Source organism: Paramisgurnus dabryanus, chromosome 22, assembly GCF_030506205.2.
Source record: "Paramisgurnus dabryanus chromosome 22, PD_genome_1.1, whole genome shotgun sequence".
NCBI lineage: Eukaryota > Metazoa > Chordata > Actinopteri > Cypriniformes > Cobitidae > Paramisgurnus > Paramisgurnus dabryanus.
The window spans coordinates 29293450-29319223 of record NC_133358.1 but is presented as its reverse complement, the minus strand read 5'-3'; the positions used below and the strand labels follow the sequence as shown (position 1 = coordinate 29319223).

The 25774-nt window shown below is 35.6% G+C and overlaps 2 protein-coding genes and 1 pseudogene across 3 annotated transcripts; 1 reads left to right on the top strand and 2 right to left on the bottom strand.

Annotated features, from left to right (window-relative positions):
• Window positions 1-716: 716 nt before the first annotated feature.
• Window positions 717-13672, bottom strand: LOC135740398 (C1q-related factor-like). 2 transcript variants are annotated; one of them, XM_065258728.2, is made up of 3 exons: window positions 13586-13672; window positions 7186-7976; window positions 717-1825 (listed from the first exon to the last, which is right to left on the bottom strand). In XM_065258728.2, exons 2-3 carry the CDS (start codon window positions 7828-7830, stop codon window positions 1646-1648), a joined length of 825 nt encoding a protein of 274 aa, XP_065114800.1. In that variant the 5' UTR covers window positions 7831-7976; window positions 13586-13672; the 3' UTR covers window positions 717-1645. The 2 variants fall into 2 exon arrangements, with proteins under 2 accessions (XP_065114800.1, XP_065114801.1); XM_065258729.2 differs by lacking the exon at window positions 13586-13672 and having other exon boundaries at window positions 7186-8131.
• A 216-nt stretch (window positions 13673-13888) lies between these two features.
• Window positions 13889-16176, top strand: LOC135740396 (UDP-glucuronosyltransferase 2C1 pseudogene; annotated as a pseudogene).
• A 2245-nt stretch (window positions 16177-18421) lies between these two features.
• Window positions 18422-23733, bottom strand: LOC135740399 (receptor activity-modifying protein 2). Its single transcript, XM_065258730.2, has 5 exons — window positions 23585-23733; window positions 23164-23202; window positions 22001-22027; window positions 21771-21924; window positions 18422-20044 (listed from the first exon to the last, which is right to left on the bottom strand). The coding sequence occupies exons 1-5, from the start codon at window positions 23640-23642 to the stop codon at window positions 19804-19806; spliced, it is 519 nt and encodes a 172-aa protein (XP_065114802.1). The 5' UTR covers window positions 23643-23733; the 3' UTR covers window positions 18422-19803.
• Window positions 23734-25774: the final 2041 nt, after the last annotated feature.

Here is a 25774-nt window from a genome sequence, read left to right as displayed (position 1 = left end):
TGGGAATCTCCTCGAGGTGGAGAAAGGGGCGTGACCTTATTTACATCTGGGTCCACCCCTACCTGTGACATGTACGTAGATAAAAACGTCTCATTCTAAGGTAATAAAAACATAACGGTTCATTATGAAAGGTCTTTATACACCCCTGATAATATAGTTTTGTATATTATTTCTGTCAAGAGATCCTTCTAAAAATTACACACTAAACCTTTAAGTACTTAGCACTGCATCCACTCACAAAAATAAAAGTTTTGATGTATTAACGGTAGGAAATTTACAAAAATGTCTTCATGATCTTTACTTAAAGGGATAGTTTACCTAAAAATGAAAATTCTGTCATTACGTTCTCATCCTCATGTTGATTAACCTATGAATTTCTATATTCTGATGAACACAAAAGAAGAATTTTTGATAAATGATGGTTATCACACAGCTGATTGTAACCATTGACTTCCATAGTAGGAAAAGCAAATACAATGGAATTCAATGGTTACAATCAACTGTGTGCTTACCATCATTTATAAAAAAATATCTTCTTCATTATTTATCACAATACTTCCATAATATTTGTTTTCCTACTGTGAAAGTGACCAAGGAAGTCCACCTTTAATGCAAGATAACTACTAGAAACTTTTAGTATCACTTTCAATCAACCGAAAGACCAAAAATCCAATTTATTTGCAAAAGCAACAATTTATTATCTGTTACGGGTGACATTTAGATACATGTACATCATGTCATGAATATTGTGTTTTATATATAGTAAATAGTTATTAACAAAATTACAGTATGACTGAAGGTTCTTGTACAGTGGTAACTTTTACCCCATCTTAGAGATTTTACACAGCCTTTTAATATTTCGTACCGTATATAAAAATGTTTAAGTATAAAGCTCATAGTTTCAGCTTTATTTGTGATAATACTCCACAGCCATACACCGATCACATACAATGGCTTACAGACTCATGGACATCTGTCAATACACTTAAAATGTTAGGGTACAATTTACTTTACATTATATTAATGAGACACTGAGAAACATCATTGTAGATTTACAGACAGAACATGAACACAGAGACAAACACCATAATGAACCAAACACATACTTTCATTCAATGATGAATCTTCATTATAGTCTTTAACCCTTCACTCACACTTCGTCTGCAATACGTGGCAATCCAGCCATCAAAAGTGCAGTTTTAATACAGATGCAGAAGGTTATAGCTCTGAATCAAAATATTTTATTATCATAATCAATATGCACAGCACTTAAAAATGCTTGATTCTGATTGGCCAGTGGCGACAATCCAAGGTTTGTTATTCCTAGATAACAACTGCCTGAAACTGATGACACAGCCTCACCCGGCCACTGCAAGTCATTCGACAGGTGCAGTTTAATTCCTCAAATAAATTTAATATAAATATGCTTAATAAATAACATCTATTATATTTACAAATGATTCAACCAAGTGCATCTTCATCTTGAATTTGTTTCAATGCATCTTGAACCCTCACTGAACATTGCATTTCTTATTAAGCTAATAATATATATCAGATCATATATTTAGTCGTGTTTCAAGTCATCGACAGACAACAGACTAAATGTAAGGACAACAGACTCCCGTCCATTTATCTCCTGACCTCTCTAGTCACTGTAGAGAATGAAGCCGGCAAAGGTGCTGTACTTGTTGCTGTTTCCTCCGTGTGCCTTTCCACCGTCCAGCTTGATGAAGATCTCATCCCCGGGGTCCAGGTGCAGAATGACTGTGTTTGAGGCATAATCATAACTCTGATCCTGATCCTGTGCGATAGCGCTGGCTCTCACCTGCACAGAGAGAGAGAGATTGCAGAATATATGATTACAGAAAGCAATCGCTTGATGTAAAATAATAAAGTTTGCTTCTAGATGTGTAAAATGCATCTTCATGTTACCCTAACACAGATTTTGATATTTTTCTTGCACTTCACTAACTGTGGGCAAACTGCAGATAAAAACGAAGATTTATTTCAAATAGCCGCTGGTATATACGTCCTACTCTTAATGCAAACCTTTTAAAAATATGATTGATAAAAATGCAATCAGAAGAAACTGATAAGCTTGAGGCAAACCTACGATGGCATTCATTTTAACAGATTCATATCTAAATTGAGGAGTGTGATTTTACCATAAGGCTTTCACTATAAGATTTACACTAGAGCTGTCACTACATAATTATCCTGCCTGAAAGAACTCAGAGTATCGATATGATTGTGATACAGTATGTTGTTTTTTAATAAACTAACAATACAATAAGTAAAATGCGTCTTTAGTATATTGTTAAGTTATTAATTAACCTTTCCATTCAACTGGGTTTCTCGACCATTACGCCATCCAGGAGATCCAGAAACCTGGGAGTGGTCATTGATGATCAGTTTAGGAAACATTAGGAAAATAGACCTTTCCTATCTAAACATGCTCTTGTCCTGTCCAGACTGGACTAATGCAATGCGCTACTGGCCGAACTCCCGGTTGCACAACCAAACCCCTACAGATGATCCAGAATGCAGCGACAAGAGTGGTCTTCAATGAGCCAAAGAGGGCGCACATCACTCCTCTCTTTGTCAAGTTACACTGGCTTCCTATAGCAGCTCGCATCAAATATGTACTGTTTTTGTTATGGGAAATTTGAGTGCATTAACAGAGATGTTTAACAATGATAGTATTAGAATTGGGACGCATGGATTGTTAATTTGACATGTACGTATACACAGACGTTTGACACATGCGCATTGCGACAAAATGCAATGCATCTCAAGGGCTACATACGTTCTCCTGTATGCACATGCACAACCCAGGGGCGTAGCCAGTAATGGGCCAGGGCGGCACTGGCCCGCCCACATAACTCCCTGGCCCGCCCAGGCAAGTTTAACCAAAATACATTTTTAGTTTATTTTTTATTATTCAAATGTATTTAATAAAATATATTAACATAAACCGGCTTTATTATTGACTGGTGTGTGTTTAATTTGCTTTCTAAATAAAATGGAATTGTTGAAGCAAGTTGTAGGAAGCTTCCGAAACGTAATTGGTTGCTTGGTTGCTAGGAGTTCTGATAGATAGACTCTGTGGGAGGCGGCGGCCGGCGGGCTCTGGCAGTCTGCCAGCTAACTTTGCTAACTGCTTTTTTAGCTAATATTAACATTGCCACAATAATGGCTAAAGTTTCTTTAATGTGTTATTTAAAAAAGCAAGATTTGATGAAGAAGATACGCCACTGCCTCCATCTACCGAGTCTTACCAGCCCAGTTCTTCAGACGCTGGTGGCGCCGGCTGCCGCTTGCTCTCTGGCGGCAGTTCCAGTGCTCTCTCCTGGTCAGTCTGACACAGGTTACCCGCCGATCTAACTGCAATTGATGAACCACCTTCACAACCCAATTAGCATCCATGAGTTACTACCCGCCTCAACAACCTTTTGTTTTTTAAAAAAGAACTCTGTGACTCTTTGGACTATAATGAGATCATTTCTGTTTTCAACATCAAACCCAGGCGTTTGCGTCTTTTGTAGAATTAAAACAACAAAGGTAGGCATGCTGTTTAACTAATTTCCTTATTTTTGCTCGTGAAGTGATTTAACAAAGTGGTGTGTTGTGTATAGATGTATGCCAGCCTTATAGGTTAAACTTACATTGTTTAATTTAAATGAGTTGCTATTTTTGGCACAAAAGCTTAATTTCCAACAACATAACTTAGGCAGTGTGTTGTTATTTATTTCAAACCGTGCTCTGCGAAGAGTTTTCGTCATTTCAATTTATTTTTAGCCTACTTTATTTCAGGTGAACTGTTTTTGCCTGGTTTGTTCAGCCTTTATTGAGCTCTGTTGGTTGAACATGTTTAGACAGTGTTTTATTATTGACTTTGCCAAAAATTGAAAAGTAAATATGTCACTGTTTTTGCAGTTTGTCTATTGTTTTTTTCCACTCTAAGGTTTAATTATTATTTAAGTAATTTTATTCTGATAAACTATAGGCCCACTCACTTTTGCTCCGGCCCGCCCAAAATACAATTTCTGCCTACGCCCCTGGCACAACCTACATGTAAAAATTAAATGCTGTTGGGTCAGTGACAAAAACAAGATGAGAAATTTAAAAATCTTGTTTTAAAAGCATGCATCAGGTTTATTTCAATGCACAGTGTATTTATGTTGATTTTATGCAATAAAAAATATCTCGTCAATTAAGAGAAAACACTTCCCCGCCAATGACGAGATTTTCCGTCTTTCCGCAATACCGCTATTATCCACCAGGTGGCAACTTTTTAAACCCGGAAGTATTGCCCTATGGCAAGCGGCTGCATGTCCGTGTCTGTTTGAAAGATCGCTCTGAATGGGATCTCTATGAAAAGTCTGTCACAAAAATTTAATTACCTCTGCTTTTTGCTCAAAATGTGGTGTTTTTGCAGAAACCTACCCATATTCAAAAGCTGATTGCAAAAGAACCACTGAAGGTAGGATGAAACGTTTTTTTTTTGTTTGAAAGCAGAGGGTCTGTTCTTTCATTTGGTATATTGTATATATTTAAAGAAAAACATTTTCTGGAAGGCAAATTACCTTTGGTGAAAATTATGAAAAACGCTGGCGCTGGCTGGCAACTTTTTAAAAAACGCTGGCGGTGAAAGAGTTAAGACTGAATGGACCTGAAAATGTCAAATGGTGTAACCGCAAATTGTGCCAAAGAATAAGAAATATTAAATATTTTATCCAACTTGATGGGATGTTAGCGTTAAAGGAAACGTTGTAAAATATCATTTTATTAGTTATTTCTAAATGTCAATCTTAATGCATTTTTGTAATATTTGTCCGGACATATGCTGAAAACAGCTCTGTTTTCTAAATAATCTTTGACAAATGATGTAAAAATGTATGTAAGAAAATCATATTACACCAAACTAGATGATTATATTTTATTCCATATTTTTATGAATATATTTATATTTTCATATAAAAAAAATACTAGTTACACCAACTGACACAGACCGGTTACACCACATTGACATTTTTGCAATTATCCCCCAAATATCTTTCAAAATGAAATAAAACCAGAAATTTTAGACTTGGACCTCCAAAAAGGAATTTATTGTAAAATTTTAACGCTTTTACCTTTAATTGAACCATATGGACACAAAATAATGGGGAAATTCAGCAGCTATTTTGTATATATATATTATATGTATATATTATGTATATATACAAAATAGCTGCTGAATTTTTTTAATATTATCACTATATTTTTATATAATATTATGATATTACCATTGTAGTATTAATGCATGTTTTGTTTCTTTTTTCCCCACGGTTATTGTTGATGCTGGTATATTGTGGCACCGGCATATTTTAATATCGCGGTATATGCTAATACAGATGTACGCACTTAATTCATACATTAAATAGATTAATTCAAAATAGATTCAGGATGTATAAAAAGTAAAGGTAATCTTAAACTGATCACAGAAATTTAATATTATATAGCAGCCTGATGCTTTAGATTTAAGTGTGTGATAGACAGAGAGGCGTTCAGAGTCGAGGGCATCAGTCTGAAGAGGGCTGTCGCTGCGGGCTGACACTATCTCTGCTCATATGAGTAACAGCTGACTCAAACACACGGCACACGCATCTGCTCATATACATTATGTATGTTGTCATGTGCATGATGGTCCGAGCTTGAGTTTAATAATTAGAGCCTATAGCCTTGCTAAAGCTAAAGAGCTAAATTAAATATTCAAATTAGCCATGTGTGCATGTGTGTGTGCGTAAATCCCCTCCAAAACTCAATGTCACACAGAAATGTGCCTTTGATGTTATATAGGATTATTAAAGTAGCAGCAGAACTATAATAACTTCATGCTTCTTATCGGAAACTTTGGGTGATTTTATGGCGATTGCAAATGTGTGTAGATCTTAATGTCTTACTGAATTTGTGCATGTGTGAGTTTGCAGCCGTGGGTGTTTAAGAAGGACCCTGATTCACAATGACACACCAAGGGATGCCAGAAGATGAGTATGTACACATAAACACACACACAAAACACACAAACATAAAAACACACACAGTCACTTTGCTCACCAAAGACATGACAGAAATTGTTCTCAGACATTAAACTGACATTTGATGTAACCTCCATGCACTCACTGTTACTGTTCATCCTACTACAGTAGACAAGGATATTTAGTTTTGTTATAAAGCAACTGCTGGGATAAATACATTTCTGTGCTGTGTTATGTAATTATATGCATATATTTTCTATTAAAACAGAGACACAAAGTATTGTGCAAAAGTCTGTTCATTTTTTTTTGCAATGGTATTAAGACCATATACAATTATTTATCAGTCTTTTTATTAGAATAAAACCAGAAAATACAGATTTGTCTGTAGTATTAATAACCAGCTTTTATAAATGTCAAGTATTTAGTGTGAGCTCCACTTACACTTAACCAATAGTAAACCAGTGGTTACGGTGCATCCCTATGAGGCCCCCAAAGAAAATATATGACATAAAACTTAATTTTTTTATTAATTAAAACATATTAAATTATACAATGTAGTGTTGTTGGTTAGTAGCCTTATTTTTCTGAGATTTAATTACACAGAAATCCATTTTTTTATAAAATGTCTAAAAAAACGGGGGTACCACTGGCACCATTTCACAGGCCCCAGTTTGAGAACCACTGTCTTAAACATAAATTAAATAAAATCCAAATTTCTAATCTTATTTCAAAAAAGTTTAAGATGTGTTTAGTGCAAAACTGTAAAAAAAAACCTGCTGGTTGAACTTAAAAAGGTAAATAACCTGGCTGCCTTAACATTTTGAGTTAATTCAACTTAAAAATATTAGTTGACAAAATCGTATTTTTTTTTTGAGTGAACTAATATTTTTAAATATTAAATAAATTGAGGCTTTTTTAAATTTTGTGTATTTGTGTATTTTTGTGAATTAGTTTGTATTTTTACAATGTTAAACAGACACCAGTGTGTGCGTGCGTGCGTGCGTGTGTGTGTGCGCATGCATTTACTTTTTTATTTTTGTAAAAAGATTGATAATTGATTACCACATGTTTAAATAAAGTGTAGCAAACTGTAAAGCTATTCAGATTCTTTTAAATATTAAAACAACAGTACAGGTGTGTTATACAGCAGTAAATCTCATCTTACCTGTCCGTTTTTCAGCAGGTCTGCCCACATGCTGGTGCCATCCCCTCCTCTCATGAGGACATTATACGTGAAGAAGTATGTCCCAGGAACCTTGCAGACAAATTTCCCAGTCGACCCATCGTAGGTATTCCCAATGTTTGTCACAACATCATCAAACCTCAGCACCTCATACCCCTCCTGCGGATTCCGCAGACCCGCGTAGAACGCCACACGTGGACCCATGGTATGTACGGCCGTCCCCATTCCTGTCGCCGTTCTTCCACCCAGAGCAAAGGTATCGGGTCGCCCTGTGAGGTTTTTATTTCCTGGCGGACCCATGGGTCCTGGGAGACCTGGCTCTCCGGGTGGTCCCGGGGGTCCTGGAGGTCCCGGAGGCCCTGGTTTTCCTTGGCGGCCGGGCTTGCCCTGCGGTCCGTGGGCATAGGTGGGCAGAGGAGGTCCCATACTGTGATCAGTCAGCGCTTCCGCATCCAACTGCGTGTTAGCGACAGCCGTGCCGATGGCCGCCGTAGTGCCAGATTTGTCCAAGAAAGGGTCGCACACCATGCGGCAGCCGCCCAGCATCTCGTATTGACCTGCGTTGTCGTTGGTGCCGGCCAGATGGACCAGAACAGGTATGAGGACTACCAAGACCAAGACCAGCATGACGGCCACGCCAGCCCCCAGCAGGGTCTTCCGTCCCAGGCTGAATTGGGGAAGAGGCTGGGCCGCCAGCGCGGAGCTCTCTCCACACGCCGGAATATTGACCTCTGGAAGTGAGAGGGAACGGACTCCCTCGACCTCGGGTGCTCCTGAAGATGAAAAAAAAATAAATGAGTGTTTGTCTTTCTTACTTGCAAAAGAAAGGGGAAAATTAGCATGCAGTGGATCTGCAGGTGAGTGAGCACAAGTGCATGGGCGTTGAGGAAGCAAGAAGAAAAGAGCGAAAGAATGCCCGTCTATTCGCTTTCTTTATATGACTCAAATAAAAGATAAGTGGGAGGAGGGAGAGAGCAGGGGAGAGAGAGAGAGATTGAGAGAGAGAGAGAGAGAGAGAGAGCAGGGCTATTTAGGAAAACCCAATGCCAAGGAAATATCAAAGTCTTTTAAGTGTGTTTTATTGTGCAGTCTTTTGAAATATGATTTGATTTTCCACTTGTTGAACTGAAAGACTCAATGACGGGATTTTGGAGATGGTGGTCAAGTAAAGAAAGAGAGAAAATAGATAGCAATGAAGCAGGAGTCTGTTTCTCTGTCTGCATGACGGTCGAGTAAATATGACAGGATGCAGTCTAAGCGTCACTTAATCGAATGGGACGCCTGCTGAGTGCAAGCAAAATGATTTTTCTGCTTTAGGATTCAAATCCGTTTCAACACATCTTCTTGGCATCGTTATGTAATTATGTCATTGTTTATTTATACACTTTTTAAAAAAATGCTGGGTTTGTTTTAACACACGCTTGGGTAAACACAAACCCAACCACTGGTTTACATTAACCTGTCCATATTTGGGGTTTGGGTTCAAATCTTTTATCTTTTGCCGTTATGTGATTAAGGTTAAGGAAAAGAGCCCAATTGTATGGCAATGGTAAGGAAGAGGGCCTGACTATTGCTGTGAGTCACTGAAACAGAGAGAATGCTGATCGGTGACTGCGGGCGGCGAAGGCCGGATGGAGCTCTGAGCGCCGTGACTCAAACCCTGACCCCCGCGCCCTTGACGGCGGGCGCCGTAATGCGACAAGAAGATAGACTTTGCCAGTCCTCTCTCCATCATACACTTCCTCAGAATCTCCTCTCGTCCTTTTGTCACCGCCGGCCGAGTACAACAAACCCCCTGAGCCAATGAGATTAAGCCCCCAGAGAGCCGCACGAGTCCTGCTCATCCTTGAGCGAGGGAAAATCTCTGAATCTCATTCGATTTTACTTGAAAGCGAACATAATGTAGTGTTAAAACCTCAGGCAGAGCTAAAGAGAGAGAATCATGATATAAGCTAGACTGATCTAAAACCACGTGCACGCTGTTTGTTTTTCCTTTGTCTGGAAGGACGCAGAAAAAAAGTGTAGCTTATGAGTGTTAAAAACACTGTCTGTTTGTTTTAACATCACCAGACAGTTAATAAACAACACATTCACACAATAACATTCAAACGTATTACAAGAGCTTTGGGGAACACAAACAAGATACAAGGCACTATTGCTTAAAGCAAATGTGTTTATGAAGTGCCATCCTCAGCCTGTTTCTATACTATACATATATTTATTTATTTATTTACTAGTTATGTAAAAAACATACTGTATTATATATATATATTATGTATTAACAAAACCCGTCAAGTGCATCTGTCATGTTTTTAGTAAATGAGCACTTTTTCTGCCAATAAACCTGTATTTCTTTTTAAGCAGATTTTAATAAAAAGTTTATGATGAGCATATAATACGTGCCAAAAGCATTTGGCTAATGGCTCAATGATGAGATGTTAATTATTTTGTGTCCGTATGGATAAATTAAATGTAAAAGGGTTAAAATTTCAAAATAAATGTGCAAATTTCTTGCATTAATTCTCTTTTTTAAAGAACCAAGTCTAAAATCTTTGTTTTATTTCATTTTGAAAGAATATTTGGGGGATAATTGCAAAAATGTCAATTGGTGTAACTAGTTTTTTTTATTAAAAAATAAATATATTCATAAAAATGTGGAATAAAATATAATAATCTGTAATGATTTTTTTTACATACATTTGTAAATCATTTGTCAAAGATTAGAGAAAACAGAGCTGTTATCAGCATATGTCCAGGCAAATATTACAAAAACGCATTAAAATTTACATTTATAAATAATTAATAAAATTACATTTTAAAATGATTTTTTTCTTCTTTTGATGATTAGCTTACATGCCATCAAGGTAGATAAAATATTTAATATTTCTCATTCTTTGGTGCAATTGGTGGTTACACCATTTGACATTTTCAGGTACATTCAGTCAAAAATCTTTTTAAAAACTAGTTTTAAAAGCATGCCTCAGGTATATTTCAGTGAACATGGTGTATTTATGTTAATTTTATGCAACAATAAATTACATTTGCACCATTTTTTATTAAAGTTGAGACTGAAGTTAGTTTTGGTAAACCATTCTCTGCAAACATGTGAAAAAATAGCTCATCGAAATTTGTCTCACGGCTACACCATAGAACCTAATTGGCAAAAACCATTGTTTTTGGTATGGTCTTAAAAATGAGGATCATCTGAATGTTTGTTACATTTATTGATGAGCTGATTTATTGATGAGTTGATTTCAGTACTAAATGGCAGTGCCGTGGTTGGATAGTGCAGATTAAGGGGCGGTATTATCCCCTTCTGACATCATAAGGGGAGACAAATTTTCGATGAGCTATTTTTTCACATGCTTGCAGAGAATGGTTTACCAAAACTACCTTCAGTCTCAACTTTCATAAAAATGGTGCAAATGTAATTTTTTATTGCATAAAATCAACATAAATACACTATGTTCATTGAAATATACCTGATGCATGCTTTTAAAACTATTTTTTTTAAAAGATTTTTGAATTTCTCATCTCGCCAAACCATTTTGTCACTGACCCCAATATCTCATTTTTGTCAGAAGCAGTGTTTAAATCAATAGTTAATGTAAGTAGCTGTTAATCAAAAAAACAATAAAACTGAATAAAGAAAATGTGGTCTTTAGTGATTTTCGATGTTACGTACAACTAGAAAGCATTAGAAACCATAGGTTATCTGTGGATCTCTTAACTGTTGTTTTTGGTATGGTCTTAAAAAAGGAGGATCATCTGAATGTTTTGTTACATTTATTGTCAATGCCTTGCATCAGAAATTTTATACAGTTAAATGAGGACTTATATATGTGCTGTAGGAGTGATCGCTGTATCAGAGGATCTCTGGAGGCCGGAAATCTCAGCAGAAGATGAGAGAAATCAAGATGGTTTTGGTTTCTATCAGGATGTAGTGTGAACACAGACACACAGTGACATGCCAAGCTTTCTTTTCTGATGTCAAATGGGTACCTGCCCACAGATCTGTGAGTTTCTGTGTATGCATTTGTGTGTGTGTGTGTGTGTGTGTGTGTGCGTGCGTGCGTGCGTGCGTGCGTGCGTGCGTGCGTGCGTGCGTGCGTGCTTCCACCCACCATTCAGAATGATGTGTCAGTCTTAGTTTGTGTTGCAGGCCGTTTGTCAATGCACGCACATATTACTCAATGTGACCCCGCCTGTAAAATCCCAGCTAAAGTCATGTTTTAGTCATTTACTGTTTTCTACATAAAATCATCCAAAATAATGTAAAGAACAATATAACCTTGATTGACTGAGTAAGATCATGTCAATGATGGAAATGAAAGAGTGAAATCAAACTTTTTCTGGGTTTTCCAGACAGGGTGACATATTATGTTCACATATACTGCGTTCAGTATCTGGTGGCATACAGTAGGTTACATAATATTTATGGGTGTTCATTGGCTGTTTATAACTTAATATAAATCATGCTATATCCTTCTACATTATATTAATTTATTACACAGGCTTACAAATTTTTTCCTCATATTCTTATTTTAATGGTGTCTCAAATATATCCTTTCATTAATGAAAAAACTGTACTACTGTATTTTTTTTAAACTGAACTGCCTAAATGTTTTGCTTAATGCTGCCACCTCGTGGACTAGAAGTGTTACTATTAAATACAGGAAAACTCACCAGCATTTAAAAAAAGTCCATTTAAAAGTCCATTATTTCTAAATAAGATAACATTTTTGTCTGTAAGTTGTTCACCTTGTTTTTGCTTCATTGACGCTCACAGCTTCCGCGATTTGTTTAAGATTTTCCTCAGACTTTAATGTAAGATAGCGTTTCCAAACCATTCAGAAGCAGCGCGCTGGTTTCGCGAGGTGGATTATGGGATTGACATTCACACGCCACAGGTGCAGTGCGCATGCGCTAATCATTTGCGCTGCAGTTTTACTTGCAAACAAATCAAAGATATTTTCATTAGTCTACTTCACAATAACATTTGTGAAATGTTACCTTATTATGTTAAGTTATAGATAAAGTTATTATAACATTTTACACACGCACGCACACATACAAATAATAATTTTCAATAAATAATTTTAATACTTTTTAAAATACATATTTTAAATTAAATGTAATTTTTTTATTAAAATGAATATATTTTGTTAAATGCTGACATTAAAGGGGACATTTCACAAGACTTTTTTAAGATTTAAAATAAATATTTGGTGTCCCCAGAGTACGTATGTGAAGTTTAAGCTCAAAATATCATATAGATAATTTATTATAGCATATTAAAATTGCCACTTTGTAGGTGTGAGCAAAATGTGCTATTTTTGGGTGTGTCCTTTTAAATGCAAATGAGCTGAACTCTGCGCTAAATGGCAGTGCAGTGGTTGGATAGTGCAGATTAAGAGGCGGTATTATCCCCTTCTGACATCATAAGAGGAGACAAATTTTGATGACCTATTTTTCACATGTTTGGAGAGAATGGGTTATCAAAACTTATGGTTTGTTATTTTTCACATTTTCAAGGTGTATAGAAGCACTGGGGACCCAATTATAGCACTTAAACATGAAAAAGTCAGATGTTCATGATATGTCCCCTTTAAAGTGATTATCATTACTCATTTGTGCAGTCAACACCAAAACATAGTTACATCTAGCCTAAGAAACATGCTTGACCAATCTCCTATGCAACACACCATGATCAACAACTCATATTAGATAAAGGAGACACCCATATGGCAAAAAATACATTTCTAAATACATTTTATAGAAAGTGAAGCTTAATTAAATATAAATCTGAATTTGAAAATATATTCATATATTAACATACATTTTTAATATGTATTTCAGAGGCAACAAATAATTTTACAACACAAAATGTGATAAATATATTTTTCCTAGACAAAATATATAAGTTTATATAAAAGTATACATATGTATAAAATTCTAAGTAATTTTTGCTGTTTTGCTAAAATATATATTTAATTTCCATCTTTTCAAACATGTTTTGTTTGCAGGTTTGTAACAAACAAAAGTTATCTTCCAATGTGATGTGAATATAAATGCTTTAAAATACATTAACTTTTAAAATATATTCAAATACAAAAAAAACGTCCAAAAAATATTGGTGAAAAACATTTGTAAACAAATTTTTTAAATATATTTCAGCACATATATTTTTGGCCATTTTTTTGTGTATTGCCGTATGTGCAGAGGTCAGGACCAGTCTTGATGATCAGTTCTGAGTGTTTTGTGCTACAGTACCAACCTCAAATACTTCACTGTATACAGCATCCAATCTGTATTTTCTTTAGAGTTCAGTGACTTGACATTTGAGCACATTTTGCTGGAGGAATCTGACATTGAAACATACCACTGTAAGATGCCACCCAATTGGCCCAACGTCGGAATCCAATGGCGTGTTGAAGGGATCACGTGTTTTTTCCGTCCGTAGCGCTTCTAAAAGAATAATTCCATTTATTTAATTTGTTTCTTTGACCTCTGTGGTTAAGTTATAATCTGTATAGTGATTTTCTCTCCCATTTACTTTCATACAAACACACACACACACACACACACACACACACACACACACACACACACACACACACACACACACACACACACACACACACACACACACACACACACACACACACACCCAGCGGTACAGGGTGTACATTTCCATGAGTTACGCAATGCAATCTGGACTTGGGACCACACTTAATTTTCTTTATAGCAGCAGCGAGAGGAGCTTCATGCTAAAGAAACGAGGTTAATCATCTGTTTTCTGTGTACGATTCACCACATCCTGTTCCATCTTAACTTAAGATGGTGTGGCAGTGATCTCCATTTCTCTAGGAATGTATGCCTATGTGCCTTTACTCTTATTGCCAGGGTCTTTCTCTTTTTATATTTTAAATAGTAAATAGCATGATAGAGTAATCTAATAGACATGTAGTTAAAGTTGCATTGGAGCTTTTTGTTGCATTTTACCAAATAGTAGATCTGTGGCCATACTGTGAGCTGCGATCGTGTGTTTTTAAATAAGGTTGACATTATACTGATGAACATGATATTAAGTTGTACAACATCCAGTCAGTCTTACTAAAAAACCCTCACATCTGTGAAAGATTTCCTGTACAGGATTTCTAGAAATACATCTGTGCACTTAAGCATGAAGCAGTCATGTGCTGAATTGTGCAGAAATAAATAGAAAACACTTTTTGTTTCTTTAAGAATGAATTATTTCATTATTATAAATCATTATACATTCATTCAATCTAATAAGCATTGGATTTTTATCTGTGCACCAGGAAACCATGAATCTTCAAGGATCTTCTCATTGTCTTTTTGCCATACTCATCATCACCCTCGCTTCATCTGCTCTAGCTGGTAAGATCCTTGTTTTTCCCGTGGACGGCAGCCACTGGGTAAATATGAAACTGCTGATTGAGGATCTGCATCACGGGGGTCATGAGGTGACCGTGGTGAGGACAACCAGCAGCTGGTACGTCGAAAAGGACTCGCCCCACTACACATCCATAACCGTGACCCTACCGGAAGCCATCAGCATTGAGGACCAAGATTTCTTTGTTTCGTTCCTGAACAAAATGCTCAAGATACAGAAAGCAAAAGGATCCCCGTTCGCCCTAATGCAGTTCTACTGGGAGATGTTGACGGGGCTCTCCAAACTACACAAACAGGCAAGTCAGCTGGTGGTGGAGATGTTTGAGGACCCGGTACTTATGCAACAGCTTTACAAAGCCCGTTACGATGTAGCTCTTATTGATCCGGGCCTACCTGCGGGTGTGCTGGTGGCTCATAAACTCGGCTTACCCACGGTGTTCAACGTGAGATGGATCACCAGCGGAGAAGCGCACTTTTTTGTGGCACCCTCGCCACCTTCATACGTCCCAGCGGCTGGCAGTTCACTCCCCAACCACATGTCCTTCATCGAGAGGGTCCAGAACATGCTCTATTATGGACTGAACAAATTCATAGATGGATTCATCGTAAGCCCGGTTTATGACGAATTAGCAGCACGTTACTTTGACCCTGACACCAATTTTCAGGCCCTGCTGCACAGGACAGACATCTGGCTCATCCGATCGGATTTTGTCTTTGAGTTCCCGCGCCCGACCATGCCCAACATCGTGCACATCGGAGGCTTCCAATGCAAACCGTCCAAGCCTCTACCGGCAGACCTGGAAGAGTTTGTGGAAGGGTCGGGAGAACACGGAGTGATTGTGATGTCACTAGGGACGCTTGTAAAAGGTCTACCTACTGAAATATCCTCTGAGATCGCTGCCGGGTTTGCTCGGCTTCCTCAGCGAGTGATTTGGAGATACCTGGGAGAGCGTCCTGATAATTTGGGGAACAATACTCTGCTGGTCAAGTGGTTGCCTCAGAACGACCTGCTGGGTCACCCAAAAACACGGGCATTCGTGGCTCATGGCGGAACGAACGGGGTTTATGAATCTATATTTCACGGCGTTCCCATTGTGGGTCTTCCACTACTTTTTGATCAATTTGAGAATTTATTGCGGCTTGAGGTACGAGGGGCAGCTAAAGTTCTCGATGTCACCAAACTAGACAGCCAGAGTTTTTATACAGCGGTGCAGGACGTGTTGCATCGTCCGTCGTACAAGGACAACATGAAGCGACTGTCTAGGATACACCTCGACAAGCCTATGCATCCTCGAGACAGCGCCGTTTATTGGATAGAGTTTGTGATGCGACACAAAGGGGCGGCACATTTACGGACAGAGTCTTATAAGATGCCGTGGTACTCGTACTACTCCGTTGACGTAGTGGCGTTTTTGCTGCTCGTGGTGATGGCAGTAGGGGGCGCTGTAATCTTCACAATACGCTTTCTGTGCCTCAGACTGTGTAGGACACAAAAATCTAAACTTGAGTAATGTATGGATCAGTGACAAATAAACCTGGCTATGTTTGTATTCATGTTTTTGTCTTTGTGTGAGAGTGAGGGTCACATTTTCTGTACAGTAATAATGAAAAGACTGTTAAAGCATAGTGCAACATTCCAAACGAATGCTGATACACAAAACCAATCCAAAAATAACTCAAAATGATAAAAAAGAGAGATCTGCACACAAACATTTCTAAAAATAATGTATTGTTCAGAGGCCACAAAAAGTGCAAAACGTTTTTGGCAATGATGAGGGTTTGATCCCGAAACATTTTGAGCACTTTGCACGGCCCCTGGACAATAAATTACTTTGAGCTTTTGGCCTAATTTTTGTTTTTGGATCTCCTTTTCCTGAAACTTCAAAATGCTGCACTTTTAAAGCTCCACCAGGTGTCAGCAGTTTGTGTGTCATGCTGTGTGTTTCACAGCCAGTAAAGGAGCTCAATATTAAAAGTGAAGAGTTTTTTTTTTTGTGCCGGTAGTGTCAGAATTCAAGGGCAAAGTTTTTCCAATATTTATACAATGATTAATTGAAACATGTATAGTGACACTCATAATATACAGTACACACTTCTCATATTGCACAGAATAGAAAGATTGCTATCTTAAAGACTTCCTAAACACTTCATCTGTCATGAATGAATCTGATGTTTTTCCTCAAACCTCATAATAAAGCCGATCTGGGATGCTTAAACAAATAAATGACTTTTATTATTTAAAGTGTCACAGAGTAACAGTGAGTGAACCTTTTGGAGAAATCAACATGTTTTATGTTATATGCATTTTTATTGGCAACTATGCAGCGCTTTACGTTACAAAGCATACATACACGTGACATGTTGTGTATGACTTTGTGGTTTGCACATCTAAGACAGAGGTGACAGCAAATCACACTTTTTTCCAATGAACCACATTCTTAAAAATGACGATGCTTGACGATGTCATAGAAGAACCAGTTTTGGCTGAATGGTTCCTTAAGAACCCTTTAACATCTGAAGAACATTTCTTTACAGAACCTTTGAATGAAAGGTGGAACTAAAAATGGCTCTTCAGAAGAATATTTTGGGGAATTTCCCCAATATTTGATTTAAAAAAAATATATATAAATACGTATAGCGCTGAATGTTTTGGTCCCCCCCAACGTTTAGGATGTGGTTACGGCCTTGATCTAAAGCACCTACATTTTTAAGAGTTTAAAGATTTATTTTTGACTAAACATGCTGCGTTAAAGAAACTACTTTGTGTACAAGACTACATAAATTATATCTCAAGAAATTGAATATTATAATAAATAACTATGAACAATATAAAGTCAAGCAGGATACAGTTTGTGTTTCAAAATGATTAACTTAAAGGATTAGTTAAGTTTCTTTAAAAAAATCAAAATAATTTATTCACCACCATGTCATCCAAAATGTTGATGACTTTCTTTGTTCAGTTAAGAAGAAATTATGTTTTTTGAGGAAAACATTTCAGGATTTTTCTCATTTTAATGGACTTTAATGGACCCCAACACTTAACAGTTTTAATGCAGTTTAAAATTGCAGTTTCAAAGGACTCTAAACAATCCCAAACGAGGCATAAGGGTCTTAACTAGCGAAAAGAGTGTCATTTTTGGCAAGAAAAATAAAAAATATGCACTTTTAAAACACAACTTCTCGTCTATCTCCGGCTGTGTGATGCGCGAGTGCGATCTCACGTAATTGCGCAAAGACATCGAAAGGTCACGTGTTACATATGAAAAGCACATTTGCGGACCACTTTAAACAATAAACTGACACGAAGACATTAATTAATATCATTCCACATACAACAATGTCGGAGCGGTCTTCTTTCTCCACACTTGTAAACACTGGGGTTTCCATACTTCATCCGTGACCTCTTGACGTGATGATGTATTACGTGAGGTTGCGCTGGTTCATCACAGGACTGCAGATAGACAAGAAGTTGTGTTTTAAAAGTGCATCTTTTTTATTTTTCTTGCCAAAAATGACAATCATTTCTTGTTTGAGATCATTTAGAGTCCTTTGAAACTGCAATTTTAAACTGCATTAAAACTGTTAAGTGTTGGGGTCCATTAAAGTCCATTAAGATGAGAAAAATCCTGGAATTTTTTCCTCAAAAAACATAAATTCTTCTCGACTGAACAAAGCAATACATCAACATTTTGGATGACATGGTGGTGAGTAAATTATCTGGATCTTTTTTTTAATAGACTAATCCTTTAATAACAGGGACATAAACCAGGGCTTGGGCAAGAATGCAACCATAAAAAAGTTTTATATTTAAAATGTTTCTTAATTGTTCTTATTTTGAATATGTATTTCATAAATGTGATCCTGGACCACAAAACCAGTCATAAGGATCAATTTATTGAATAAATAAGCTTTCCATTGATGTATGGTTTGTAAGGATAAGACAATATTTTGCAGAGATAAAACTTTTTGAAAATCTGGAATCTGAGAGTGCAAAAATCAAAATAGTGAAAAAAAATCGTCTTTCAAGTTGTCCAAATTAAGTCCTTAGCAACACATATTACTAATGATAAAAACATATACATTAAATACATATATAAAAATAGGAAAACATCTTCATGGAACATGATCTTTACTTAATATCCTAATGAATTTTGGCATTAAACAACAATAACAATAATTTTGACCCATACACTGTAAAAAAAACTTGTCAAGTTAACAGTTGTAACTTAATTTTTTAAGTTAAAGTTACATAAAAATATGTGTTGATTTGATAAAAATTCTGCATATTTTATATAGCTTACAATGCATTGTTGGCTATTGCTACAAATATACCCTTGCGACCTATGACCTATGGTTTTTTGGTCCAGGGTCATATATTTAATTTCTATTCTACATCATACACTGTAAAAAAATCCGTAGAAATTACAATGGTATTGCAGCTGGGTTGCAAAGAGTTTGTTCAAAGTTAAATAAATGTTAAATATTAACAAGTCTTTATCTTTATAGAATAAAACTATACAATAACAGCCTCATGCAAAGCATTCTGGGAACCAGAAATTATCATCAACCTTTTTCAGTTTTTTGCTTCAGATTTTGTTTCCCAGAATGTTTTGCTTGATGCTGTTTTTTAGTTTTACTCTGTAAAGACAAAGACTTGTAAATGTTAAATGTTCATTTAACTTTGAACAAAATGTTTCCAGTAAATAACATAAATTTAAATCTACGGTAAATTACCGGCAACCCAGCTGCAATTTCTACGGATTTTTTTTACAGTGCAATCTTGTAAATTATTGACAGCTTTTTTCATTTTTATATTGATTTTAAATACAATTCCCATAAATGATTGCATAAACAATTAAGTTGATTTAATTATGTAAGTATAAATGAATAGTGTTTTATTTTTAGTAAAAAAAAAACATGCCCCAAAAATTCCCCATATAAAAAAATGTTGACATTAAAATTAGAATATTAAGATAATAGATTATAACCATCAATCAACTATGCTATTATTTTGAACCACCTTTCCTGTCTTTCTTCTATTATTTCTGTCTTAGTCATTAACGTGTGGGAAATCCCAGCCCACTGTGTCTATGTAACAATACTTACATTATTGTCAACCACATAAACCTTATACACCCAGTTTCACTTTGACCTTTCGTCAACTGGACGCTAAATAAATGTTCAGTCTCTTAAACTGCTCTTCAAGACCACAATGTACACCATGAAGGGAATAAGAACGATGGGTAACAGGGTCGCAGTGAGCACCACTCCTGCCGGGGCGTCGTGTAACTCCTCATCGCTGCACGAGTGGAAGTATTGCTTATGTATCATTACAAACAACTCCTCCACGACATGATTTGGGTAATAACAGCTACAAAGCCTGGACAAGGTCTCCAAACAGTCAGTTAACTCGTGGTAACTTCTGGAAAGGAGAAAAGTCAAAGTTATTCATGTGACAAAAGAAAACACACAGAATGCCAAAAAAAAAACTCTTACTTAAAGCAGGACTTCCTTTAACAATCCAAAAACATCCTCTAAGAGTATACCTTTGCTTGAATTGATTTACTAAAACTACTTGCCAATGGGAAATAAAAAAAAATTTCATTAACTTTTACATTTCTTTGAATTAAGTTTTTTATAGCCGGTTGCCAAGTAGTCATTCTCAAAAAACGTAAAAAAATTATTATACAGATTAACAGCAACCACAAACAGGTAGCGGAAATTTACAAAGAATGATTTGTGCCCGCTGATATGACTCTTATTATCACTATTATTTGCATGCATTGTTTAAATGCTGATAAAAAGGAAATATGCACGTCAGATAAACTGCATGAAGCAAATGTATGCAAAGCCACATGATCATGCAATATGTGTGTACATATGGAAACATAGACGGAAATGATTAAGGTTTGGGGGATTCAAGACCCACCGCACCTGATCAGATGAAGTGATTCTTATCGCTTTCATACAGATGATGCTGAGTTATTAATGAATTAGTATTAGTAATGACTCGAGTCTGCCAGCGATTATAACATAGCTAGCCAACAGTAATGGTATGCTTAAAGTTAAGTTCAAAATCTTATTTTGGAGGCTTAAATAGCTTCAAAAACATTAAATAAATATTTAAAGATATAAGAAGATTTGGCTTTTCTATGTACACAAGTAGGTACAATTTTGGCTGTATCATTTGTGTCCCCTTCAAATACATAACGCCCATGTATTGAACACAATACTGTTAGATTTCTGAGCGAGTGATTCACTTTTAGGAGGAGTCAAATATTCAGTTCCTTTGCTGTCTTAATGTTTTCTGATTTATATAAACATTCAACTTTTGCCACTAACCGTCTTATAGATTTATTATAAATGTGACGCAGCTAAAAATATACAAGACTCTATAGCAATATGAGTATTGATATGAGAGGACTGCACAATGTTTCTCACTTCTACTCAGCAGTTTCATATGTTCCCTCTGAAATTTACATGTTTATTTAGATCTATCTATTTGAAAATTTGGTACAAATGTAACAATTCAAATGCATGCAAATTTTTATAATAGCTCACAATGTGAGACACATAATCGACCTGCAACTGCACGGGTACATACAGTACAGTAGTGCCATTGCAATGAATCTTATTTTCACAGAAAGCTTAAAAAAAATGTCTGAAAAAGAACAGCAAGCGCACGTCTATTAACTAAATGTGAAACACATAGATGTAAAATAAAACAGCATGCACAAGTGTTGTTTTTCCAGGGGAAATGTCTCTCAGTGTTTAATGGGCTCTCTCACTGACAGGAGGTCAAGTATACCTCCGATTATTCCCTCACATCCTCCCTTTGTTTCCTCTGCCCATTTCCCGTCTTTGTGCATCGAGTACGAATCTAGCATCGCATCTCTAAGCATACCAGACTTCTTGTTTCGCCTTTAGTTGCTTTTATTGTGTGGTGTAATACGTAATGCATATTCTAAAAAATATGCAACATTAAAATGTCTAAATCTAGCTAATGCTGATTTCACTTGAAGTTGACCTGTTCTGCTTGAAAACATCTGATCGCTCAAGGTGCACCAGCAGGGCTTGACGGAAATGATACTTCTTTAGAAGTTTCTTATTCTAAGTAAAGCCGCACATGAAGAGATGCTCTGGCTTACCTCACGATCATCTTGACATTGCACCAGTTCTCTTCTCCGAGTAAAATCATGCTCTTACTGAAGTTAGCCCAGCAAAAAAACTGACCATAATACCTCAAGTCTTCTTCAGAACAGTGAATAAAATGGTGGTAAAGTTCTTGATTTTGAAAGTTCTCTGAGAAGCACAGAAAAAAGTTTAATAATTGACATAAAAATATAATGATTTAATGACTTTACAGCTCTTTTCTTACCTTGATCTTCATATGTGCTGTTATCGCCTGAAAGAATATCAATGCAAAAAACAAAAAAAGTGTTTTACTTTAAAGTCATCTTTAACAAAAATAAAGACAACATGCAGTATAGAAAGATTAGCATGCCATTAAAAAATATGGTTATTAATTGGTTATTAACATTGGTAAAACACTTGGGATTTTGCTTAGGTTGCTCTTTCAAAAGTTTCCAGTTGTTTTATGTAAATGACAACTTTGTCTAAGTTGTTTCTTCTAAATTTCCATAAGAGAAACTGAAATTTTTGACATACAGTTAAAAAGACAGTTCACATCAAAATGAAAATTAGCCCATATTTTACTCACCCTCAAGAAATCATATCTGATTGATGCTTTCCACATTAAATTAATCGTTTTTACCTTTAAAGGAATAGTTCACCCCAAAATGAAAATATTCATAGACCATATTTTACTCCAACCTAAGCCATCCTATTTGTATATGACTTTATTTTTCATTCAAACACAGTGAGAGTTATATTAAATAATATCCTGTCTCTTTTTTGCTTTATGATGGCATTGAATAGTGCCCCATTTTTTAAGCTCCAATACAGCACATCCATCCATCAAAACTTATTTCATACAGTTAATAAATGTCTTCTGAGGTTAGGTGATGAGTATTTCCTTACAAAAACCCATTGCTACATCTCAGAGGACATTTGATAACTGTATGAATTAGTTTTTGATGGATGGATGCACTTTTTGGAGCTTTAAAAATGGGGCACTATTCAATGCCATTATAAAGCAGAAAAGAGCCAGGATATTATTTATTATAACTCTCACTGTCTTTGGGTGAAGGAGAAAATCATATCCACCTAGGATGGCTTAAAAATTAAGTAAAATATTGATATTATGAATATTTTCATTTTGGGGTAAACTATTCCTTTAAAGTTAAAAACGATTAAATGAATGTGTGAAGCATCGACCAAATATGATCTGGGGTGAACTGAATCGGTAATTTGGGACGAATTAAAAAGTTCATATTAATATCTTTGCAAACTTTTGTATCTTGACAAATCTAACCACAATTTGAAACAATGTTCTGAAAGTCTGTTCTGACACATACAGTGTGAGATCACAGAGACCTGTTCGTCTTTACGTAATTTCACTGAACGAATTTCACTTCCTACCTTCAAACGCTGTTTTGTTCTCATGTGTTGTGTTCTGACCTGTAGAGGAGATCAACAAAAAAGAATCATATATTCATTCATTTTGCATATGCTTTTTTCCAAAGCGTCTTACAAAGTAACACTCTAAAAAAATGATCTGTTAAAATACGGACATTTCCATTAACCCTTAAAACACAACTTGAAGAAATACAAAATAGAAATAAAACAGCTGTAAAACAATACCTTAAAAAAATACCTTAATATAAATAAAGTACATTATGCCCTATATTAACAGTAATAGTTGAATAGTTTATGGAGAGGTTTGTAAGATGATTTCTTGTCTACTATATAATAATTATCATCATAAAGTAAAACTCTATAAACAAGGAAAGATGTTGTAAATGTTTCTATGCAGTACATATATCTTCGAATGATCTCCTACCACATATTAAAGATGCATCCAGCAAAAGCAAAAATACTCCAGAAAGACCAAAAAGCATTGTGAAAACCGATCAAAACTGAGAAAATAAATGGAAAGGTCTTAAGTGAATAATGAAGGTGGTTGAAGAGTGGTTTAAGTTTGCAGTTATTGGGGGGAGAAACAACACAATGAGAGGTAATGAGAAATAAGCGTGGCTAAAGAAAATACCACACCCATTCTTTCCTTTAAGAGCTACTGGATAATGTGGGATGAGGGGCATTTCTTAGGAGCTCCAGTTCCTGGTGTTTATGTTGGAGACAAAAGTATTGACATCCTGTCCTGATAAGTCTCGGTAAAGTGGTTTTCTCTGTGGACTGTGGAAATTATACATCAACACAATTAAATTATTATGGCTTTCGAATGCCTTCTCAACATGATGCTCAAAACACAGTAAGTACACTTAAATGTTAGACCTGTGTTCATTTACATTATTATGCAAAATACAAATCGAGGTATTTTATGGTTTATCCTCAGATCGGAAGACCTGATACAACTGTCCGCGTGAACCTTGATCCGTACAGTAATCTTTAGTCTTTACCTCGTAGCAATTTTGAAAAACAAATAAATGTCTCATTCAGACCACCTTTATTTTGTCTCTTTGTGAGTCACGAGTTTAGTCATTTATTTCAGTAGAAATTGGTTTTACCCACAATCTCAGTGTGTGCTGCCTCATAACTCGTGGTTAGTAGGTGTGATAGAGTTTTACTATCGTCTATGGAAAGACACTGAACATATTACAGAGGCGCACATGTCCTGTATTGCTACTCTACAATGTGTTACTGACGTTGCTGAGGGCAATATATATGATTATATGCTGTGCTTTCTTGAAAAAAAAATGATTCATTCAATTTACAATTTACTATTTTTTTTAAGGTAAGTGGTTGCCATCAATTTAAATAAAAAATAAATATTAATTAAACCACTTACCTTAAAAAAATGAGTTAATTAACAGAAACATTTTTTTCGTGTTCTCAGTGAAGAAAAAAGGTGAAAAATAGGTTGTTGTTTTATGTACTTGTTTACAGTTGCTTGGTTAAAGTCAATTATTTGTATTAAGCTCAGTGCAAAAAGAAAAATTTATTTTATGAGAAAAAAATCATTTTCCACTTTTCCAGTCTTTTTTATGGGCATGTTAACACACATAGGGTAAATTATTAAAATTAATCCAAACTTAAAAGGTTATATTTCATTTCATTTTATGTTATTTAATATTTATGTACACCATACTTAAAACTAGTGTTTATATTTTTTGTTGGTGTCAGACATTATGTGATCTATTAAGACCAGTGTAAGTGTGAAGAGATTGTGTAGATTGTAAGACTGCAGAGATTGTGAAGAGATTGAGCTCAGTGCTCTCACTTTCACGCGTATAACATTCATCAGAAAGAGTTTATCAGAAAGAGTTAACTCTTTCTGATAAAACAACACATATCCGCCCTACAGCCGGCACAGGCACTACACTTTTATACAATGGTAACCACAAAACTCAAAAATATTGCAACTTTTTCAAATCTCCAGCATAAATGAATGTTTAACACTATTGAGTCTTTTTCTTTACTGAAAACTACATCACTTAATATTAAAAATGCTCTCGTATTGCAGGCCCATGCATGCTGGGAACTGCAAATCCTCCCCAACCAATGGTGCTGATTTAACTTTAAACTTGAGTAAATGTGCATTTAGTGCCAGACTCTTTCTTAGCCTTATAACTCATCACCAATAAACGTTTGCAATGATTTGCATTGTTTAAAAGTGAAGCTGTTGTATTGAAATGACTCCGTTTGGAAATAAAAAGCTAAGCTTCAATCTTTGACTCATTTTATTTACTCATTGTGGTGAAATTGTTGAACACACATAAAACTTTTAATTTTAATAAACTTTTAAATTTTACATTTTAAATGAGGATTGTACTGTTCGGGTTTACAGTGTGTACAATGTTTTTATTTAATTTAAACAGTTTAAAGATATCTTTATAGGAAAGTCATTTATGTCTAATCAGCATTTAGTGATGATCCAAATAAATATCCAATGCAAGAAGAAATGCAACATAATTGCATTAAGATCAAAATATTATTTTTGTTTAAATCTAAAAGACATTTATTTTAAAGTAAAATCACAAAGAGAAAAAAAATTTTGGTCAAAAAAATAAGA

What these genes read in the sequence shown, in the direction of transcription:
- LOC135740398 (XM_065258728.2), bottom strand. Translation starts at nt 7,830, where the DNA reads ATGCTGGTCTTGGTCTTGGTAGTCCTCATACCTGTTCTGGTCCATCTG. An exon ending in ACCTGCTGAAAAACGGACAG is followed by an intron (nt 1,826 to 7,185) that starts GTAAGATGAGAT and finishes CTCTCTGTGCAG; the next exon opens with GTGAGAGCCAGCGCTATCGC.
- LOC135740399 (XM_065258730.2), bottom strand. Translation starts at nt 23,642, where the DNA reads ATGCTTTTTGGTCTTTCTGGAGTATTTTTGCTTTTGCTGGATGCATCT. An exon ending in CAGCACATATGAAGATCAAG is followed by an intron (nt 21,925 to 22,000) that starts GTAAGAAAAGAG and finishes TGTGCTTCTCAG; the next exon opens with AGAACTTTCAAAATCAAGAA. An exon ending in AATGTCAAGATGATCGTGAG is followed by an intron (nt 20,045 to 21,770) that starts GTAAGCCAGAGC and finishes TCTCCTTTCCAG; the next exon opens with AAGTTACCACGAGTTAACTG.